The 16,889-nt window shown below is 39.8% G+C and overlaps 3 protein-coding genes across 7 annotated transcripts in view; 2 read left to right on the forward strand and 1 right to left on the reverse strand.

Moving 5' to 3' along the window:
• Positions 1–4,460, reverse strand: part of akap9 (A kinase (PRKA) anchor protein 9) — a 56,612-nt gene extending 52,152 nt beyond the window's left edge. For all 3 annotated transcript variants that reach the window (XM_041052597.1, XM_041052598.1, XM_041052596.1), the window contains exon 1: positions 4,242–4,460. In XM_041052597.1, coding sequence (XP_040908531.1) covers positions 4,242–4,289 — 48 coding nt within the window. In that variant the 5' untranslated portion in view covers positions 4,290–4,460. The remainder of the gene's footprint in view (positions 1–4,241) is intronic.
• A 4,062-nt stretch (positions 4,461–8,522) lies between these two features.
• On the forward strand, positions 8,523–10,897 carry LOC121191942 (transcription termination factor 1, mitochondrial). Of its 2 annotated transcripts, none has more exons than XM_041053424.1 (2): positions 8,523–8,599; positions 9,487–10,897. In XM_041053424.1, the coding sequence occupies exon 2, from the start codon at positions 9,536–9,538 to the stop codon at positions 10,694–10,696; it is 1,161 nt and encodes a 386-aa protein (XP_040909358.1). In that variant the 5' UTR covers positions 8,523–8,599; positions 9,487–9,535; the 3' UTR covers positions 10,697–10,897. The 2 variants fall into 2 exon arrangements, with proteins under 2 accessions (XP_040909358.1, XP_040909357.1); XM_041053423.1 differs by having other exon boundaries at positions 8,536–8,618.
• Positions 10,898–11,176: 279 nt separating this feature from the next.
• Positions 11,177–16,538, forward strand: dus3l (dihydrouridine synthase 3-like (S. cerevisiae)). 2 transcript variants are annotated; one of them, XM_041052573.1, is made up of 17 exons: positions 11,180–11,220; positions 11,321–11,452; positions 11,879–11,988; positions 12,222–12,492; positions 12,586–12,937; positions 13,103–13,179; positions 13,307–13,396; positions 13,607–13,648; positions 13,879–14,031; positions 14,163–14,279; positions 14,714–14,779; positions 15,035–15,145; positions 15,257–15,353; positions 15,518–15,593; positions 15,726–15,914; positions 16,028–16,156; positions 16,246–16,538. In XM_041052573.1, exons 3-17 carry the CDS (start codon positions 11,912–11,914, stop codon positions 16,316–16,318), a joined length of 1,920 nt encoding a protein of 639 aa, XP_040908507.1. In that variant the 5' UTR covers positions 11,180–11,220; positions 11,321–11,452; positions 11,879–11,911; the 3' UTR covers positions 16,319–16,538. The 2 variants fall into 2 exon arrangements, with proteins under 2 accessions (XP_040908505.1, XP_040908507.1); XM_041052571.1 differs by having other exon boundaries at positions 11,177–11,452.
• Positions 16,539–16,889: the final 351 nt, after the last annotated feature.

Here is a 16,889-nt window from a genome sequence, read left to right on the forward strand (position 1 = left end):
TGATGTTTTTTTTTTTTTTTTTTTTTTGCGTGGCATCAACCTGAACTATTTCTTTTATATTAAAATCATTCAATGTCAGGTTCAGTAACTTCATCTGTATGCTTTTGGCCACCTGAAGTGCATGACATGTAGGTGTCCTGGGTTTGAATCTCACCTATAGGACGATGCTGTCTTCACCCTCTTCCATACCCATGTTTAATGTGCTGGGCTTTTAAAAGCCCTTTTACAGCAAACTGCAGCACCTGGGTATTATTTATTGTAGTTCGTTCAAATTAAAGAATATATTTCCACCCATAACAAACTGCCATTGATCTGGAAGAATACTCATGACTTAACACTCTCGAGCTTGTTAACTGGCACAAACCAAACTGGCATAAAAACTGCAGTGTGTGACCGAACAAACAAAAATGAAAAACCGAGAAGGTGTGGATGCATCCCAAGAGTTAAATCTTGATCTTAACAAAGCAAACTATTGGAAAAGCTGTGATGAATGATCTATTTCAGGCATACAGATACTAGTTCTAATCCTGAAAAACTTTTCTCTTAAACTGACAGTGAACCCCAGATAGCCTCATGCATGGTATGATTTCTGTATGTATGTATGTATCTGTATCTGTTTCCAGCAATGGTGTGCGACGGCAGCTTGAGATTACATCTATACTTTCCTGCCTCTAGAGCCCTCTGCAAGATAATGACTGTTACAATATTGCAAAAAGGTTTTTGTAAATATCAAAGAAGGTTTAAGTGCTCCCCACAAGTCATCATGAAAGTGTCTCGTACTGCACAGAAACGTAGGTTCAGTCGTCATCCAGGTTGCAGCTAATTAAAACAGGGCAGCTGTTTGACCATCACATTCAATTAATCACCTTGCAATCCCTTCTCAAGCAGTGCAGCATGCCAACACAAGAGTTTCAAAAGTAACCAGTGTTCTATTGTTGCATTAGATGATAAATACTGTTGTCTAAAAGTAAAACCCTCGAGTGTCATTTAAGACAGTTAATAAGCCATGGTGGTCATAGTCCATTCATCACATGGAGCGATGAAGGGTATGTTCATGCTTAGTCACCTCAAGGATTAACTATTCAGGCCTCAGCTAAGTAGATCAACTTGTACCTTTGCTGTCCTCAAAACTGCCAATGCTGCCTGACAGTGAGACTGACCTTTTGGCTATCTGGAAACCCTGAAAAAGCCTTCTATAAAAATAAAATGTGTTATACATAACTCAGCAAATAGTCTCTAAAATTTGGGCTGCATATATTCGCTTGAGGCAATAATATATATATATCAGTAAATAATATATATATATATATCAGTAAATAATGACTATAAGGCGTTTTTCAGCATCAGTATTAGCTGTCAAAAGCACAGAGAGAAGCACTGCAAATTGTGCGTCACATATTCACTCCTCATTTTGCAGAAGGATGGCAAATTCTGCATGGATACAAGTTAAACACATCAACCCAGTATCATAAAGGTAGAAGATGGTAAAGCTCCTAACATATTTTTAATCTGTGTTCTGCAGACACACAGAGACGTGGAGAAACATATAAGCAAGTCATCCCCAATGAGTGACTTCTGCATCCCTTGGGTCAAATTAAACAAAGACTGCACACGTTATTCACTGGCACACGTTATTCCCTGAAGTCACATTAAAGATCAGTGTTGCTCACAGTACAGAGTGTGACGCACTGATGGACAGACAGAGGAGGGGACTGATCTACAGACAAAAAGTTTTAAAAGTTCAAAGGTGAAATTAATATTAAACGTTTATTCAATGGAGAGATAACCCTCAGGCAGTAACAAAAAAAAAAGCAGAGTAAAAGAAACAAACATCTGAACCTTAACTTGTGATAACCGTCTCTTTTATGTTTCAGTTGATAAAATGCAACTGCATTGGACGACAGAAAGTTTACACAGTTTCTTCCTATACCAAGCAGAGAGAACGTCACAGATTCCCCACCCTGATTGTAAAAGGTGCCATTCAGTATCTGAGCCTGTGAGTTGCTTTGACCTGACACAAAATCTTACACCATCGTCAGCTCATCACTGCAGGGATGAACGCTTTTCAAGAACAGTCTCAAAAGACAAAACTCAAGGGCATATCCATCATGTAACTGGAGCCCAAGTCTTGCATGAGTAAATCTGTAATGCTGGTAATGCACTGATCAATATGGTCCACTCTTCCACAGAGAAAAGTGAAAACTACAATACAGCTGCAGCTAATGTCTTGGAAGAATAGCTTGGCAACACCAGCCCACAATTTGCGCTTAGCTCATTGTCTGGTATGACTCAGCAGGCACATGCTTGGAACAGACATCATTTCAAGCACATTTTATACAATAGATAACTGACAGTTTTACCTTCACTCAGACATCAACATGGACGCATCCTACACCTGATTCAAGAAACAGCTGGACCCTGTCACTAGTCTTTGCTTCAGCTTTTCAAACTGGAAAATCACAGCAGCCGTCTAAAAAAAAGAGTCATATTTCTTCTGAGCTATCACCAAAATCAAAGTCTGTAGAAATTTTTTTTGAAAGATGAAGACTCATTATTTATTTTAGGTCTAAAACAACTTTTCTTAAGGTTTGGAAGTTTAGAGCAAAAGTAGGTCAAGTTATTGTCTGAACACTTCCCATAGCTTGCTAATTGACTCTGACATATATCAGCTTGGATTTAGTCTAAGCTTCAGTCCAGTTAGAGTTTGGGAGGCTATTAGGATAAATAATAATGTCCTGGATATTCCTGCACAACATTAACAATGTGTTATTCAGTGACATTACTTGTTAAGTTTCTCCCTTGCATGTGAGCACACGTTGACACAGTGCTGTGGAGAAAACAGCAGTGAAATCCCCCTGCAGAACAGAGGGACCTTTTATGAACCAAAATGCCAAAGGCATAACCAGGGAGATGGTCTTTATTTAGGATCTCTCCCACTGTGCAAATCTAAAAGCCAGAGCACCAGGACTGCTGTGAAATCAAAAGTGACCAAATGACACACCAAACAGAGTACATTAGATGTTTCTCTGTAGTGTCAGGGTGGAAAGTGTTTGGATCACAGCACCCTTTCAAGTCAAGATTCTCTCATACCAACTCTAATTATAATGTCTATAAATGCATGAGGTTTATAGAGAGTCACTGCTGGACAAAATGTGTAATTTGGAGAGTAATGAATAGTTCATAATGGTGGTGACAACTATTTGTGATTTTTATAGTAAAGAGTGATCAGGATGAATTCTGCACTAAATAGATTTTACACTGATTGTGGCATTTTTCTATTGAATCCCCCTCTCTGCTGTTCGTGATTTATCCAATTAGCCACGTCTTCAGGGTGTATTAGAATAATAAAGTATATTATCTATCTATATACCAAAGAGAAGGTCTGCCCATCACACATTGCTCTGACCAGCCTCAGCTATCATATATCATGGTAAGTTGTTCAGATTTCCTTGCAGGCATGTTATTGACAGAACTAATACCCAACATGTTTGAGTACACAGATTCCAATGACAAATCTGCTGCAAGGTCATGCAACACCTTACTAGTCAGAACTACATAAAGTGCATGGATCAGGTAGAGCAGAGTGCCACTCATTTCATTGCTCATTTCTGTGACAAAATAAAACCGGCATGGGCATTCATTCAAGTTAACAAGGCAAAAATCAGATCCAGCATTATCCTTCTCTGGAGCTACGTTGTTTTACATGAGTCGCTGGATGGTTGGTTGGGTGAGAAAGGGGGTGTCCTGACCTAATTCTTGATGCTGCTTATTGATAAAGCCAATGATAGCACAAGTCTGGCATGTGGAGCAATGTTTGCTGCAGCTAGAGGGGATGTGTCCTGTAAATCCTGTTCCACCTGCCTGTCAGCCTCACTTCAGCTGGCGTTTTCAAGACTCGTGGGGTGAGTAAGTTAGCACTGCGGGGACACTCCAACACGCCAGTTTCAGAAAAGTAAAAGGCAACACTGGAGCAAAGATTCAGACATGCAGCATGACAAAGGAGGGAGGCTGTGGCTAACTGTAGCAAGCCAACCCCCGGCTGTCAGAGCGGGGCGCATGTTTGCTGGGACTGACAGCTGAGAGGGGGTTTGAAGGAGGAGGAGGGGGGGGGGGGGTGTTCAAAAAACAGCTGACAGGTCCAGCTGTGAGAAAATAAGTTGTCCACGACCTTAAGTTACTACTTTACCGCCGCGATAGCAGTGTTACTGAGTTAAGCTAACATGAGAAACTGAGAGTCCTACCTTTGCTTTGCCGGCCTCCAGTTTCTTTTGCCTCTCCTCGTCTTCCATCACCGCTGTCCCTGTAGCGAAAACAAGAGGGAAGCTGCTTCATACGAAACACCAGCGAGAAAAATCTAAAAAAAAAAGGCCGGCGGTTAAATGTCTCTCGTCCGCCTTGGAGCTCGCTGCCAGAGACTTCTACTCGCTTTACGCTAGGTGCTGTCTCCTTGTTAGTAGTCCGCCGCCATGTTTTCCACGTAAACATGAGACCCAACCATGATGACGTCGTGTAGGTGCCTCTATGGCCACGCCCACTGGCATTCCACTAGTGGTGCCTTTAGGGGCCACGAGAAATGTTGGAATTTCTCAGAAACAGATTCAGCTTTGTTGGATGCACATTTTGTGCATACAAGGACTTTGATTCCGGGTTCTTGTGGCTTTCAGTATATTTAACACACAGTCCACAGTACCAGTAACAATGTTCAGGGAGATAATCATGGACACAAGCAAAAAAGGTTGGGAACCACTGATTTAATCTTTAACAACGTGCTGTAACTTAATAACTCATGTTTTTTAATGTAAAAGTTTAATCTTAAAAGTAACTAGTGACTAAAGTTGTTAAATAAGTGTAGAGCAGTAAAAAGTAAAATACTTGCCTCTGAAATGTAGTGGAGTAGATAAACATAAAACAGAAATACTCGGTCAGAAGAGTTTGGTCAAGCAATACCATTACAACTAAAGGCCCAGCATTCAAATTTACACTTTAGCAAATGTATGTATGGGGAAGGGTGAAACTAATCTAAACCACTTTATGTACTGTTGAGTAGTTAAATTCATAACAATCCACCATGTGTTAAAAGCTCATCATATTGTGTTTAAAATCTCGATTTGTAAAGAAATTATGCCTGACAAATACATTCAGTGGGGTTAAAAGTGCCATATTTCTCTCTGGAGTATAAAGTGGGATTAAATGGAGGTAAACGTACTTTAAAATTGTTTAAGTACAGCACCTTAGTAACTGTGCTCATAGCCTAGTAATTGAACGGTTGTTGACTGCCCTTAAATAAACCATGTGCTTCTGTTATTTTGCTGTATTTACTTTGTCTTTTCTCATTTTTCAGTCTCTGAGAGTTTAGAAGAAAACAGTTATTTATAGAGACAATACAGACATGGAAGAATCCTCAAATGTCCCTGTTCACGTACAGCCATTTATCTTAATGCTCATCAATAATATAATCAACACATCTGATTCTAATCATTCTCACAATGTCACAAATTTCAGTGTATTGTATGCAGCCTGAATTGTGCTTAAAACGGCTGCACAGTTTCTATGGTAACAGGAAGAAAGGTTGCCAGAGCTGTCCCAGTTGAGACTAAACACAAAATATTTTCATTTCAAAGCTGTGTTTTCTCCTAATAAAGGCTTCAGCCATCACCTCATATTTTGCAGCACAACAGTTGATTAGGCTGTTCTGGGTATGTTTCAAACAACAGTGGAATTTATTCCCTCAAAGTGGAAACATTTGAGCTGTCCTGGCTGAATGGGGCAACAGGTAACATGAGAGACTGAGCATCAATTTCTAGGACAGATGGGGGTGATAAAGGAAAGGATGGCCAATATTTTACTTACAGACTCTATTTGGAATTAATCTGAGTCAACAAATAGTTCACATATAACTACAACAGGACATAGTGATGCATTGTCATTTGTTGTGAGCTGAAGGCTTACCTTGTATTTGCTCTGTAGACATTTCCAGGACACAGTTTACAGAATAGAGTAGTGATAAATAAGACTGTTACTTAGACTGAAACATTGTTTTCACTTAACTTATTCATTCGTTCATATGAATCACTGAAATAAAGGAAGATGTGGGCAGCAATTCAGAAGACTGGAAAAGGGCTATTGATAACCAGGGCTGTAGCAGGATTTAAGGAAGGCCTATATCGTCTGTAATAGTTTCAGTCTTGTTTACTTAATTTGTGTATCTTTGCACAAATATAATATGCAGATAAACTTTGTAATTACACTGAGACCAAATTCCTCCCATGTCCTGCAGACTTTTTACTCCCTCAGAAATTATTGTCATATTTTCTTCAGAGATTTGTCCATTCAACCATGCAACTGTACTTTCTGTAAATTTCATCACTGTGTGATGTAGTTTTAATTTTCTCCTAAAAACAAAGAAATCAAAGATCTTGAAACTAAAATGCACACTGCTCATAAAATGTAAGGATGTAAAGGTTTACATCCTACAAATTCACGTACATTCAAAAGAAAAAAAATTGGATTGGAAACGTACCAGTAGCAGCAGCAGCAGGAGAGGATGCTCTGTGTCTTCGGCTGACAGGAGCTGAACAGCTTATTGTCTGGCAGATCTTGAATTCCACCCATCTTCTTTTGGACATCCTTACCTATTTAATCCCACCTGTGAACACTCACTGCAACAACATCTGCAGGAACCACTGAGCATTTGAAAGTTTCGTCACTTAGTAAATTATTGATTCCCTGAAGGAGTACTATGTCAGCAGTTACCCAAGCAACTTTACCAAGTAGACCACAACAAATGGATCACGACAGGATTCCATGTAATATTAAAAACACAACAGCAGTAATAATACATGCCTGAAGTAGTATAATTCACTAAACATTTCAAAGACATTTTGACACAGCAAGAAAATAAGAGCACTGACATGATACCCCTGTTTTTAATAAGAGCATACCTGAGTTGAGGGAGAGCCATGCTATACACTCATTTGCCAGTTTATTAGATACACTACATTTTAGATTCAAAGATTGAGTTGACAGTGGAAACATTTGGTTAACCAGTTGTTTGGAGAACATCTGTGAGATGAGAAAAAAGCTCATCAAAATAATGACCTCTTATAGTATTTCTGTTCTTTCTTTTGCTACTTGCTGTAAAATACACTTGAAATTTTTGACACAAATATGTTATTTCAAAAAACATTGAAGTGCATATGATGTTGTAGATGGTGTTATTTCCTTTGGGTTTGTGTATGTGTTACTGGAAGATGCATGTTGTATTTTTTTATTTTTTTATTTTTTTATTTTTTTATTTTGGAAAACAGCAATTTTCTGTAAATAGCATGTGGCATTGGCCTAATCTCTGTCATGACACAGAAATAATTAGACCTCATTAGGTTTAGTTGGAGTGGCTGTGAAGGCAGTAATAAGCCACTCAAAAAATGGTAAGATGTAACGTATGAATAGCCTCTGATTCATTCCCGCTTATTAGTGTAAGATCAAATCTAACTGCAACTTCCTTTTCACCATTTGCAATTATTAAACCCAGGCAGCAGCATAGGTCATGAGAGTTTCTCCCCATCACATCATTATGCAAATACAGTCAAAAGTGCTTTGGACAAGTGTGAGAAAAGTGGAACTGGGAGTGTAAATGATAAACAAACTGCGTCCTGTTGATGACTGTGACAAAAAAAAAATTAGGACAGTCTTCAGGATGTCATGGTGGAGGCTGTTTTGACTAATACACACCACTCACTTCAATCTTACAGCAGCGGAGTGAAAGCTCATTTGCATGATGAAGATATCACTGTGCTGTTTTAAAATATTCATAAGTGGTGGGACTCATCAGTAAAGAGAAGCAATGGGTCAGTAGGTTTTTCCCTGCCATGCTGTGAGCAACAACACATGGTAAATGGTCTCTTGTATCTCATGGGCATACAAGCACGTCAGCCATATGTCTGACACAAAACTGAGTAATGCCTGTAAACCCCAGCCTAATATACTACTACAACTTGGTATTTTCATTATTTATCATGCTCTTTATACTGTTTCTTGGAATTTGGGGATTTTATTGTGAACTCCTCTTAGGAGATGTACACACAAATGATAAATGGTGAATTTTTAAGGCTGAGTCCAGTATTTTACAGACTAATTTTAAAACATAATGCAGGAATCTAGAAGAACGATTTAATTACTTTACTTTTTGGTCTTACAAAAAGTACAAATACTAAAGGGAATTTCTAAAAAAAACGGTTCACAGAACTGTGACCTGTGTGTTTTGTTTAAACGGAGAAAATATCATTATTGTGTAAACAGTAACCTATGACCACATACCGCATCTTATTCCAAATTCTTTCTGATTATATCATTAATTAATGGTTTCTTTATAATCTCGCGTGGATAATGATGACAGGTAGGAACTTGTAAACCAAACACGTCAGCCCTTTGCTGCCATCTGGTGGTGGAACGTGAACGCCTCTTTACCTCCAAAACACTAGGTGGCGCTAACAAGCGAAAGTCTTCAGACGACAAAGACAAACGTCAAGGTCCACTCTTCCGCACGGTTTCGGAGGCTTCTAAAAAAAACCATGCTCGTCTCACCAGCATGTCACCAGCCGTGCGTATGTTTATAAATGGTATGAGCTGTGGTTTTGTTTAAATTTTACAAGCGCGCCAAGGCTTTAGTCATTGATAGAGTAATGATAAATTGTCCAAGCTAAAAGCTGTAATAGTTAAGGTTGTGCGTTTGACTCGGACTTTACATTCAGTTGCTCAATGGATCAATATTGCAAGCAATGTCGTTAATGAAGCGGAGGGAAACTATCGGCTCTATGCGGCTTCACTTTAATGTTAGTCGCTGTATATGATAATAAATAACATGTATGACGGCTCCTGTGTCAGGTGTAACATGGCCAGTTTGCAGAAGGTCTTTCAGGGTAAACCACAGCCGGTAGTGGGACTAACGTGTTCGAGGTTTCAGTTTCGTGTCAGCGCTGCTTTGGTGGCAACAACAACATAAGTTGCCAACTTTCAGTTAATGCAGCCGTATTTCACCTTATCGTTCATTCATCATTGGTTGTTAAAATAAGATCCAACCAGCTACAATATTAAAATGCTGCAAACATGTTAGTACACCAGTAAAAACAATGATTAAAACAATTATTCATATATAATTGTAACATGAAAAAAATGTAATATAACTCTGTCTCTCAGTAAGTAAAATGCGTTTTTTTTTCTTGTAATAGAGAATATTTATAGAGTGGCATGGACCCCTTTTGTTTAAAGCATCTGTAGGATCTAAGTACCACCACTGCAACACTAGGTCAAAGCTAGTTAAACAATACTGTCAAAGACATCCTCATTATTATCTGTTAGATACCTGTAAAACCTGCACTGTTTATTACCAAGTGGCTATGATAACTTAAGTTCTTTTGTTTACTTGGCTAGACTAATTTGTTATTATTCAGCTAAATAATTCCATGCTTATTTATCCTTTTTTTTTAGTTCCCCTGACACTGGCAGTTATATTACGGAATAGGCCTCCTCACTGAGAATGGCAGCGATACCTGGAGTGAGGGCTTTCCTCAGCCTCCATCAATCAGTGACATTGTGGCACAGCTTTGGGCTAGTTAAAGTCCAGTTGAGATCAGCGTGCCTTACCAGGAGGCTTTGCAGCACTTCTACAAAAAATGATGACCTGAAGCTGTCAGTGAATCCAGAGAATGAATCTCTGCTGGAGAACCTAAATCTCCTGGGAGTTGATGTGAAGATGGCACGCCGGCGTCAGCCTGGGGTGCTTCGTAAGGCCTTCACTAACGAGCAAGGCCTCGCCCAGTTTCTGCAAGGCAAAGGTGCCAGCCGCAAAGTAATCGCCAGCATCATATCCCGTTATCCTCGTGCTATCACCCGCTCGATGGAGCACATGGAACAGCGCTGGGACCTATGGAGGAACATCTTCAAGACGGATGCAGAAATTGTAACCATTCTGGATCGTTCGCCTGAGTCTTTCTTCCGATCCAGCGACAATGGGAACTTGGAGAAGAACATAGCTTTTCTGATATCCCTGGGACTAAACACCAAAGACCTCCATCGGCTGCTGACCACAGCGCCGCGGACATTCTCCAACAGTTTAGAGCTTAACAGGCAGATGGTGGAGTTTCTGGAAGACATCTATTTAGAGCTCGGTGGGAAGAGTCCAGAGCAGTTTGTCAAAGCTGTCATATCCAGAAACCTATACATTCTCATCCGAAGCACAAAGAGAGTCAAGGCAAACATCGATAACCTGAGAGCGTCTCTTAAACTGAGCGATTCAGAGTTGCTGGGTCTTCTGCAAGGCCCTGGAGCAGAAATTCTGGACCTTTCAAATGAGTATCTGAAAAAGAATTTTAACAGCCTTCAGCAGAAGATGGCTTCACTTGGCTGTCAGAATTCTGATTTTAAAAAACTGATCATTAGCTATCCAATGGTTCTGTATATTGGGCCGGACACATTGAGCTCTAAACTGGACTGTCTTCTGAAAGGAGGAATAACAATGAAGCAGATACTGGAGAAGCCCAAGGTTTTGGACTACAGCACACAGAACATTACAGGAAGATTAGAGGAACTGCAGAAAGTGAGATATGACTTCAGGAAGAATGGCATCAACATTCTGGACTCCAGCCGAAAGCGGTTTGCTGCAAAGATAGAAAAACTTAGTGCCTCAACAGATGAATGAATGCAGCTGCTTGTAAAGTTAGATTATGTTGGAGGCTGTTTTAACTTGAGATTGGGATCAGGATAATCTGGATTCTGGTTCCAATATTAAGTAATTAAACCTGTCACTAAAATGTAATCTCTTGCAATATTTCAGAATATATTTTTGTAAATGAGTCTACATGTGAAGATGCAATCTCGAAATAAAAGTGATTTAATAACATGTTTCATCCATAGTTCCTGTTCTTTTTATGTACTTGTATAAACATCTAATTACTTATGTGGAGCATTGTTTTGTTCGTTTTTAGTTATATAGAAGATGGTTTTGTTCTATTTTGAAAGTGAAACGTGTTATGCATATTCAAATAACAGGACTAATCTGATTATATTCCAACCCTTGATTACCGATATATCGAATAGTTTGATTATAAGACCATTCTGCGTGTTCCACGGAACCAATGTTCACAGGCCAGTTCACCGCGGACCTTGCTTAACAGCTGCACAACCGTTTCCGCACGCCGCAGGGTTGTTGCTGTGCATCTCAGGGTGAGAAACAGACGTTCAATCCGAGTTAACTTTAATTCAGTTAGCTTTAGTATTTTTTGACAAGACGTTTAAAGAGCATAAATTTACATTTGTTGTTCAGGGTGTCGCAAGCGTCAACCGCCCTCCGTTAGCTGCTAGCTTGTTAGCAGCGTCTGGATTACTCGGTTAATTCAACTGTTGCAACAAAATATGCCACAGTAGCAGTGTACTCGGACAACCTTAGAAACAAAAGGTAGGTGACTCGGCCAATATGGATCATTAGTTTAAAGTTAAACGGAGTGCATGTTAATAGGTTTATGTCTCTTATGTTTATATGTGTGTTGTTTTATTTTTCATCTGCTTGCTTGTACATAATATTCATCAGTTTATACTTCTTGTTCGGCTTTGGTGTCCTTGTTGTTGCTGTATGACCAGGTTTATCTTCCTGAACATTATTATTGATACCGTGTGTGAATACAGTGAGAGCCAAATTCCTTGTATGCACAACATACTTCGCCAATAGAGCTGATTCTGATTATAAAATACCTACAGCATTACCTGAGGATATGCTGGTTAATTGTGTGCGAGACATACTCGAAGCTCAGGATCATGAGATGATTATTCTTGCCATGCTGCGTTTTGATCCAAAGTGCTCTGCTGATGTGACCACATGTTTCAGAGAAAGGATTGGGGAAAAGCCTGTGAAGGTGGGATGGAAAAAGCGACAGACAGCACTGTTGAAAAGGGGACAGATGTGGCCGTAAAGGGTGAAGCTGCCATCAGACCACAGTAAGCAACTCTCCACACAACCATTTCATACTGCCTACTGCTTTGTTTGATGAAGTTAAGAGAACTACACTGTCTGCAAAAAGGCTTAACAGCTTTTAGTAAATGCACTTGACTTATTGCTTAGACTTAGGTTGTAGTGCCAAACTGGGATACAACTACTTGCTTCAAGTACGTTACATGTAATATACAGAAGCAGCGGGATGATTACATTCTTCTCCTTCTTCTCGTTGCAGATTCCTAACAACCAAAGAAAAATTTCACAAGGTTATAGATTCTGAGTGGCAGGGCTCAAAAGGAGAAAATGCCAGTGATAATGGCACAGCTGAGGAGACAAAGGAGACCTTTGTGGAGGAACCTGAAGCTAAAAAGCTCAAACTGGACCCAGAGGAAAGGACTAAAACCGGGAAGCAAGATGGCAAACGCCTTCGAGGACAAAATAAGTCAAGGCCACACACTAAGCCTACCGCCTATGATGAAAAACGACTGTGTCTCTCAGTCATTAAGGTATGCGGCTTTAACTGATCATTCACAGATGAAACGTAGTAGTTTTCAGTCACTGTGTCAGCTGATAGTTACTGTCTTAATCCATCCGTTTAGGACAATAGGGAATGCCCCTTTGGAGACAAGTGCCACTTTCATCATGACGTTGCTGAGTACATGGCCTCGAAGCCTGCTGACATCGGGGAAAGCTGCTACCTCTATGACACATTTGGAAAGTGTACTTATGGTCTCTCTTGCCGCTTCGCCAAGGCGCACACTACGCCGGACTTCAAAACCATGGAGGACACAGATCTAGTTAAAGCTTATGAAGGCAGGAACCCGGTGAAGAACAGCCTGAGTAAAGACCTCCAGAATCGTCTGAGGAAGCGTTCGGTGGCCTTCAAAAAGTCAGCAGAGTACCTGAAAACGCTTTCAAACAACAGAGACAAAAAAGAACAGCAAGGAAGCGGTAAGAAGCCTCAAGTGGTTTTAGATAGAGTTACTTGAGTAAATCCCCCAGAATATTGTTTGTGTTCTGCCAGTGTGCTTGTTCTTAGTCTTGTCACGAGTTTAAGTGAAGAAATTCAAATTTATTTGAATTTGGTTTTATAATTCAGTTCTTTGACACACCCAGGTGAACCTTGTGCAGCTGAAGTATCTGCAGATCCAACAGAAGGGGAGCAGCATGTGTCTACTGCAGCAGAAACACAGGTACAAACATCTACTCAGAGCACTACCTCTGATTCCCGGTCTATCAGTCAGCTGATAAAGGCACATGTAGAGCACTGTGTGGTGTTTTCCAACTATTTCTACATGTTTTCTTTGTGACATGCTGCAGTCCAGCCCAGATAAGCAGCCTCCAGTGAAGACTGTTGGCCCACTGACTGATGAAGATGTCATCAAGTTGCGCCCATGTGAAAAAAAACAGGTAAATCTCAGCCAGATATCTCCGCTTCAAAATTACATTTTCTTAAAGTAATTTGGTTAGTAATTTTAAATACCACAAGGAATATCGCCATCATTTTTTTCTTGCTAAATAAATGTACAAATTAATAAAAGTCAGCTGATGAATGTTTAAGAGAAACAAAGTCTCTGCACTAGCAGTGTAGGTTCATGTTTTTGTGTTTCTATGTTTAAGGTGGACTTTCAAGACAAGCTCTACCTTGCTCCTCTAACAACTGTAAGTGCTACCAGACTAATCTGAATACTGAAATCTGTATTAATATGTTAAATGATTCAATACAGTGTCTTACAATAATTGTATTATTTTTAAGTTGAAGTGTAGGGTATTTGATTTTATGTCTAATTAAAAAGAAACAGGTTAGATAGACTACTAAAAAAACAAGTTATATTAAATTAAAGCGCATAAATGATCTTTTGGACTGACTAAATGTTTCTCTCTTCCCCCAGTGTGGAAATCTGCCTTTCCGTCGTGTGTGTAAGCGCTTTGGCGCAGACATCACCTGTGGGGAGATGGCCATGTGCACAAACCTGCTGCAAGGGCAGCAGTCAGAGTGGGCCCTCCTCAAGAGGCACGAAAGTGAAGATGTTTTCGGCGTCCAGGTGAGGTCATCGTAGAAGATGTTGAAACTCTTTTGAGCTCCACAGAGTTGTTGAATGACTCTGCTCATGTTGTGGCTATAAACATCGCTTTTGGACTTGCCTCAGTTCTGAAATCCAAATTGTGTCTTGAGGTGGAGGGCTGCTTCCCCGACACCATGACGAGGTGTGCAGAGCTCATCAACAACAACACTGAAGTTGACTTTGTGGACATCAACTCTGGATGCCCCATCGATCTTGTCTACAAGAAGGTAAACCGTTGTTTAGCTGGATTGGCCCAGTCAGATTAATGGATGTTTCTGGTCTGGTTTTCACATTTTCCCTCCCTTGAGCAAATCTAATCTGGTTTGAATAACCATCACCGTGTGCAGTAGGATGACAGCCATGCTTTGCATATTTTGTTGATTTTTTCAAGTAAAAGGAAGTTGACAACCCCTTCAGCAAACAGACGTGAAAAAAATAACCATCCTTCAAATGTTAATGCACTGTTACTTTTACTTGGATAAATAAGGGAGTCCAGTTAAGGTGAACAAACATGGTGCCATGATGAGTGTGTGCTCAGATGAGTTTTTTCTCTGTTTTACAAGACGATGTGAAAAGCACGGACATCAACATTTGACAGGATATATTAAACATGAATATGACATTCGGTGACAGATGGTGTTTGTATGCTTTTCCTCATCAGGGTGGAGGCTGCGGCTTGATGACACGCACGAGAAAGTTTGAACAGATAGTGAAGGGAATGAACTATGTAAGTGTCTGCTTTACTAAGTAGAGCATTATATTTACTGTATTTTCCAGTGAAGACAATCTTATGCTGCTGAGTTTTGTTGGCTGTTAGAAAGACATATATCAAGTAATTATTCAAAACAAATGGTAAATGTAAGTGTACCATGAAAACCATGTGTTTCTTTGGCTTGGATAACATGTACAGTGTTATCCAACAGTGTAAAATTTTACTTTGAAGTTAAAGGCTGAATGAAAACATAGGTTTTTCTTCCTTAAGGTCCTTGATGTCCCTTTAACAGTCAAGATCCGCACTGGTGTTCAGGAGAAGTGCAACATCGCACACAAACTCATCCCAGAGATGAAAAATTGGGGTGTCTCCATGATCACAGTAAGTGTTTTAGTAGCGGAAGCTATTGAAGCTATAAAAAGAGATATGGAGCAGTGGGAAAAGATGTCCGCGTCAAATTAAGACTGAGCTGATGCTGTTGTTTTCTCACAGTTGCACGGCCGATCCAGAGAGCAGCGCTACACTAAGTTAGCTGACTGGGACTACATCACCACCTGCTCCAAGCTGGCTAGTCCTGTCCCACTGTTTGGTACGTGGATTTGTAATGATTGCAGCTGCATAGAGTGTTAATAAGGGCAAAACGTTAATAAGGAGACAAATACTAATGCGCCAAAAAAAAATCCACACGCCATAGAAGAATAATTTCTTGCGGGTGCTGAGGTCAACTAAGGTGACCTGATTTTATTGTTTCAGGAAATGGAGACATTCTGTCCTATGAAGATGCCGTGAAAGCGAAAGAGACTGGAGTTTCTGGTATTATGATTGCAAGGTACACAGTGTGGAAAAAAAAACTCCATTTTACAGATCCTAGTTATGATGTGAGCTTGAACTTGAACTTATAGTTTGAAGATTGAATAAAATGTTCTATCGGTTTTGAATTTTTTGAAATCTGTCTCTTCAGAGGTGCTCTCATTAAGCCCTGGATCTTCACTGAGATAAAGGAGAACAGACACTGGGACATTTCGTCCAATGAGCGACTGGACATCCTCAGGGATTTCACCAACTTCGGTCTGGAGCACTGGGGCTCTGACACTCGAGGTGTGGAGAAGACCCGCACCTTTATGCTGGAGTGGCTCTCCTTCATGTGCAGGTGGGCACCAACATGCACTTAAATATATTTCATTTCTTCTACCATGAACAAAGTGGACTGGAGAGAAATTAAAGTTTATGATTCTCCTTCCTCCTCGATCTCTTCTGTCTCAGATATATTCCAGTGGGATTGTTGGAGCGAGTGCCTCAGAAAATCAATGAGCGACCTCCATACTACATGGGCAGAACCTACCTAGAGTCACTGATGGCCAGTCAAAACGTTGGGGACTGGGTCAGGATAAGGTGGGCAGAAAGAACACCACCCAGCATCAAGGTGTATTACGATTAATGTATTCTGTGATTATAACCTTTTTACCCATTCTCCTCTCCAGTGAAATGCTCCTTGGACCCGTACCGAAGAATTTCAACTTTTTGCCCAAACATAAAGCCAATGCCTACAAGTGATTTTCTTTTTGTCTGACTACTAAAAAAAACATCCACGTTTTTAATTTTGTTGTTTGCTTTTTTTATTGGCTGTGGAGCGTAAGGTTAAAAGAAAGAAAATCTTTTGTGTTTTAAATGATAAAGGCTATTTAATAGTCTGTTTATTTGACCTGTGGTGTTGTTGTAGAACACATGAGTGTTTGTGTACTTGAAATATATGCAATAAAGTCTTTGGCCAGACTAAGATGTTTCCATGTTCTATTCTTTTTAGATATTTTTTGACTGGTTAAAGAAAAAGATTGTGATTTATGATCAGTCATTATGGAATTATTTTATAACTGACACAAAAACCCAGTAATAATTCCAGGATGTTCTGTCAACATACATTTGCTGTTATGCTTTTAACACAAAGAGGCATTGATTCAGCTTTTGGAGATTTCAGTAGGTGGTATTTTCCTCAAATGTTTTTTCCATCCATGTCTACACACGACACTGACGTATTAGTATTTTAAACCTTTAGGCCACTAAATTGATTTACACTATAAAAAATATAATACACTTACATAATCAAATTTTGGTTATTTTATTTGTT

Source organism: Toxotes jaculatrix, chromosome 13 (genome assembly GCF_017976425.1).
Source record: "Toxotes jaculatrix isolate fToxJac2 chromosome 13, fToxJac2.pri, whole genome shotgun sequence".
Classification (NCBI taxonomy): domain Eukaryota; kingdom Metazoa; phylum Chordata; class Actinopteri; family Toxotidae; genus Toxotes; species Toxotes jaculatrix.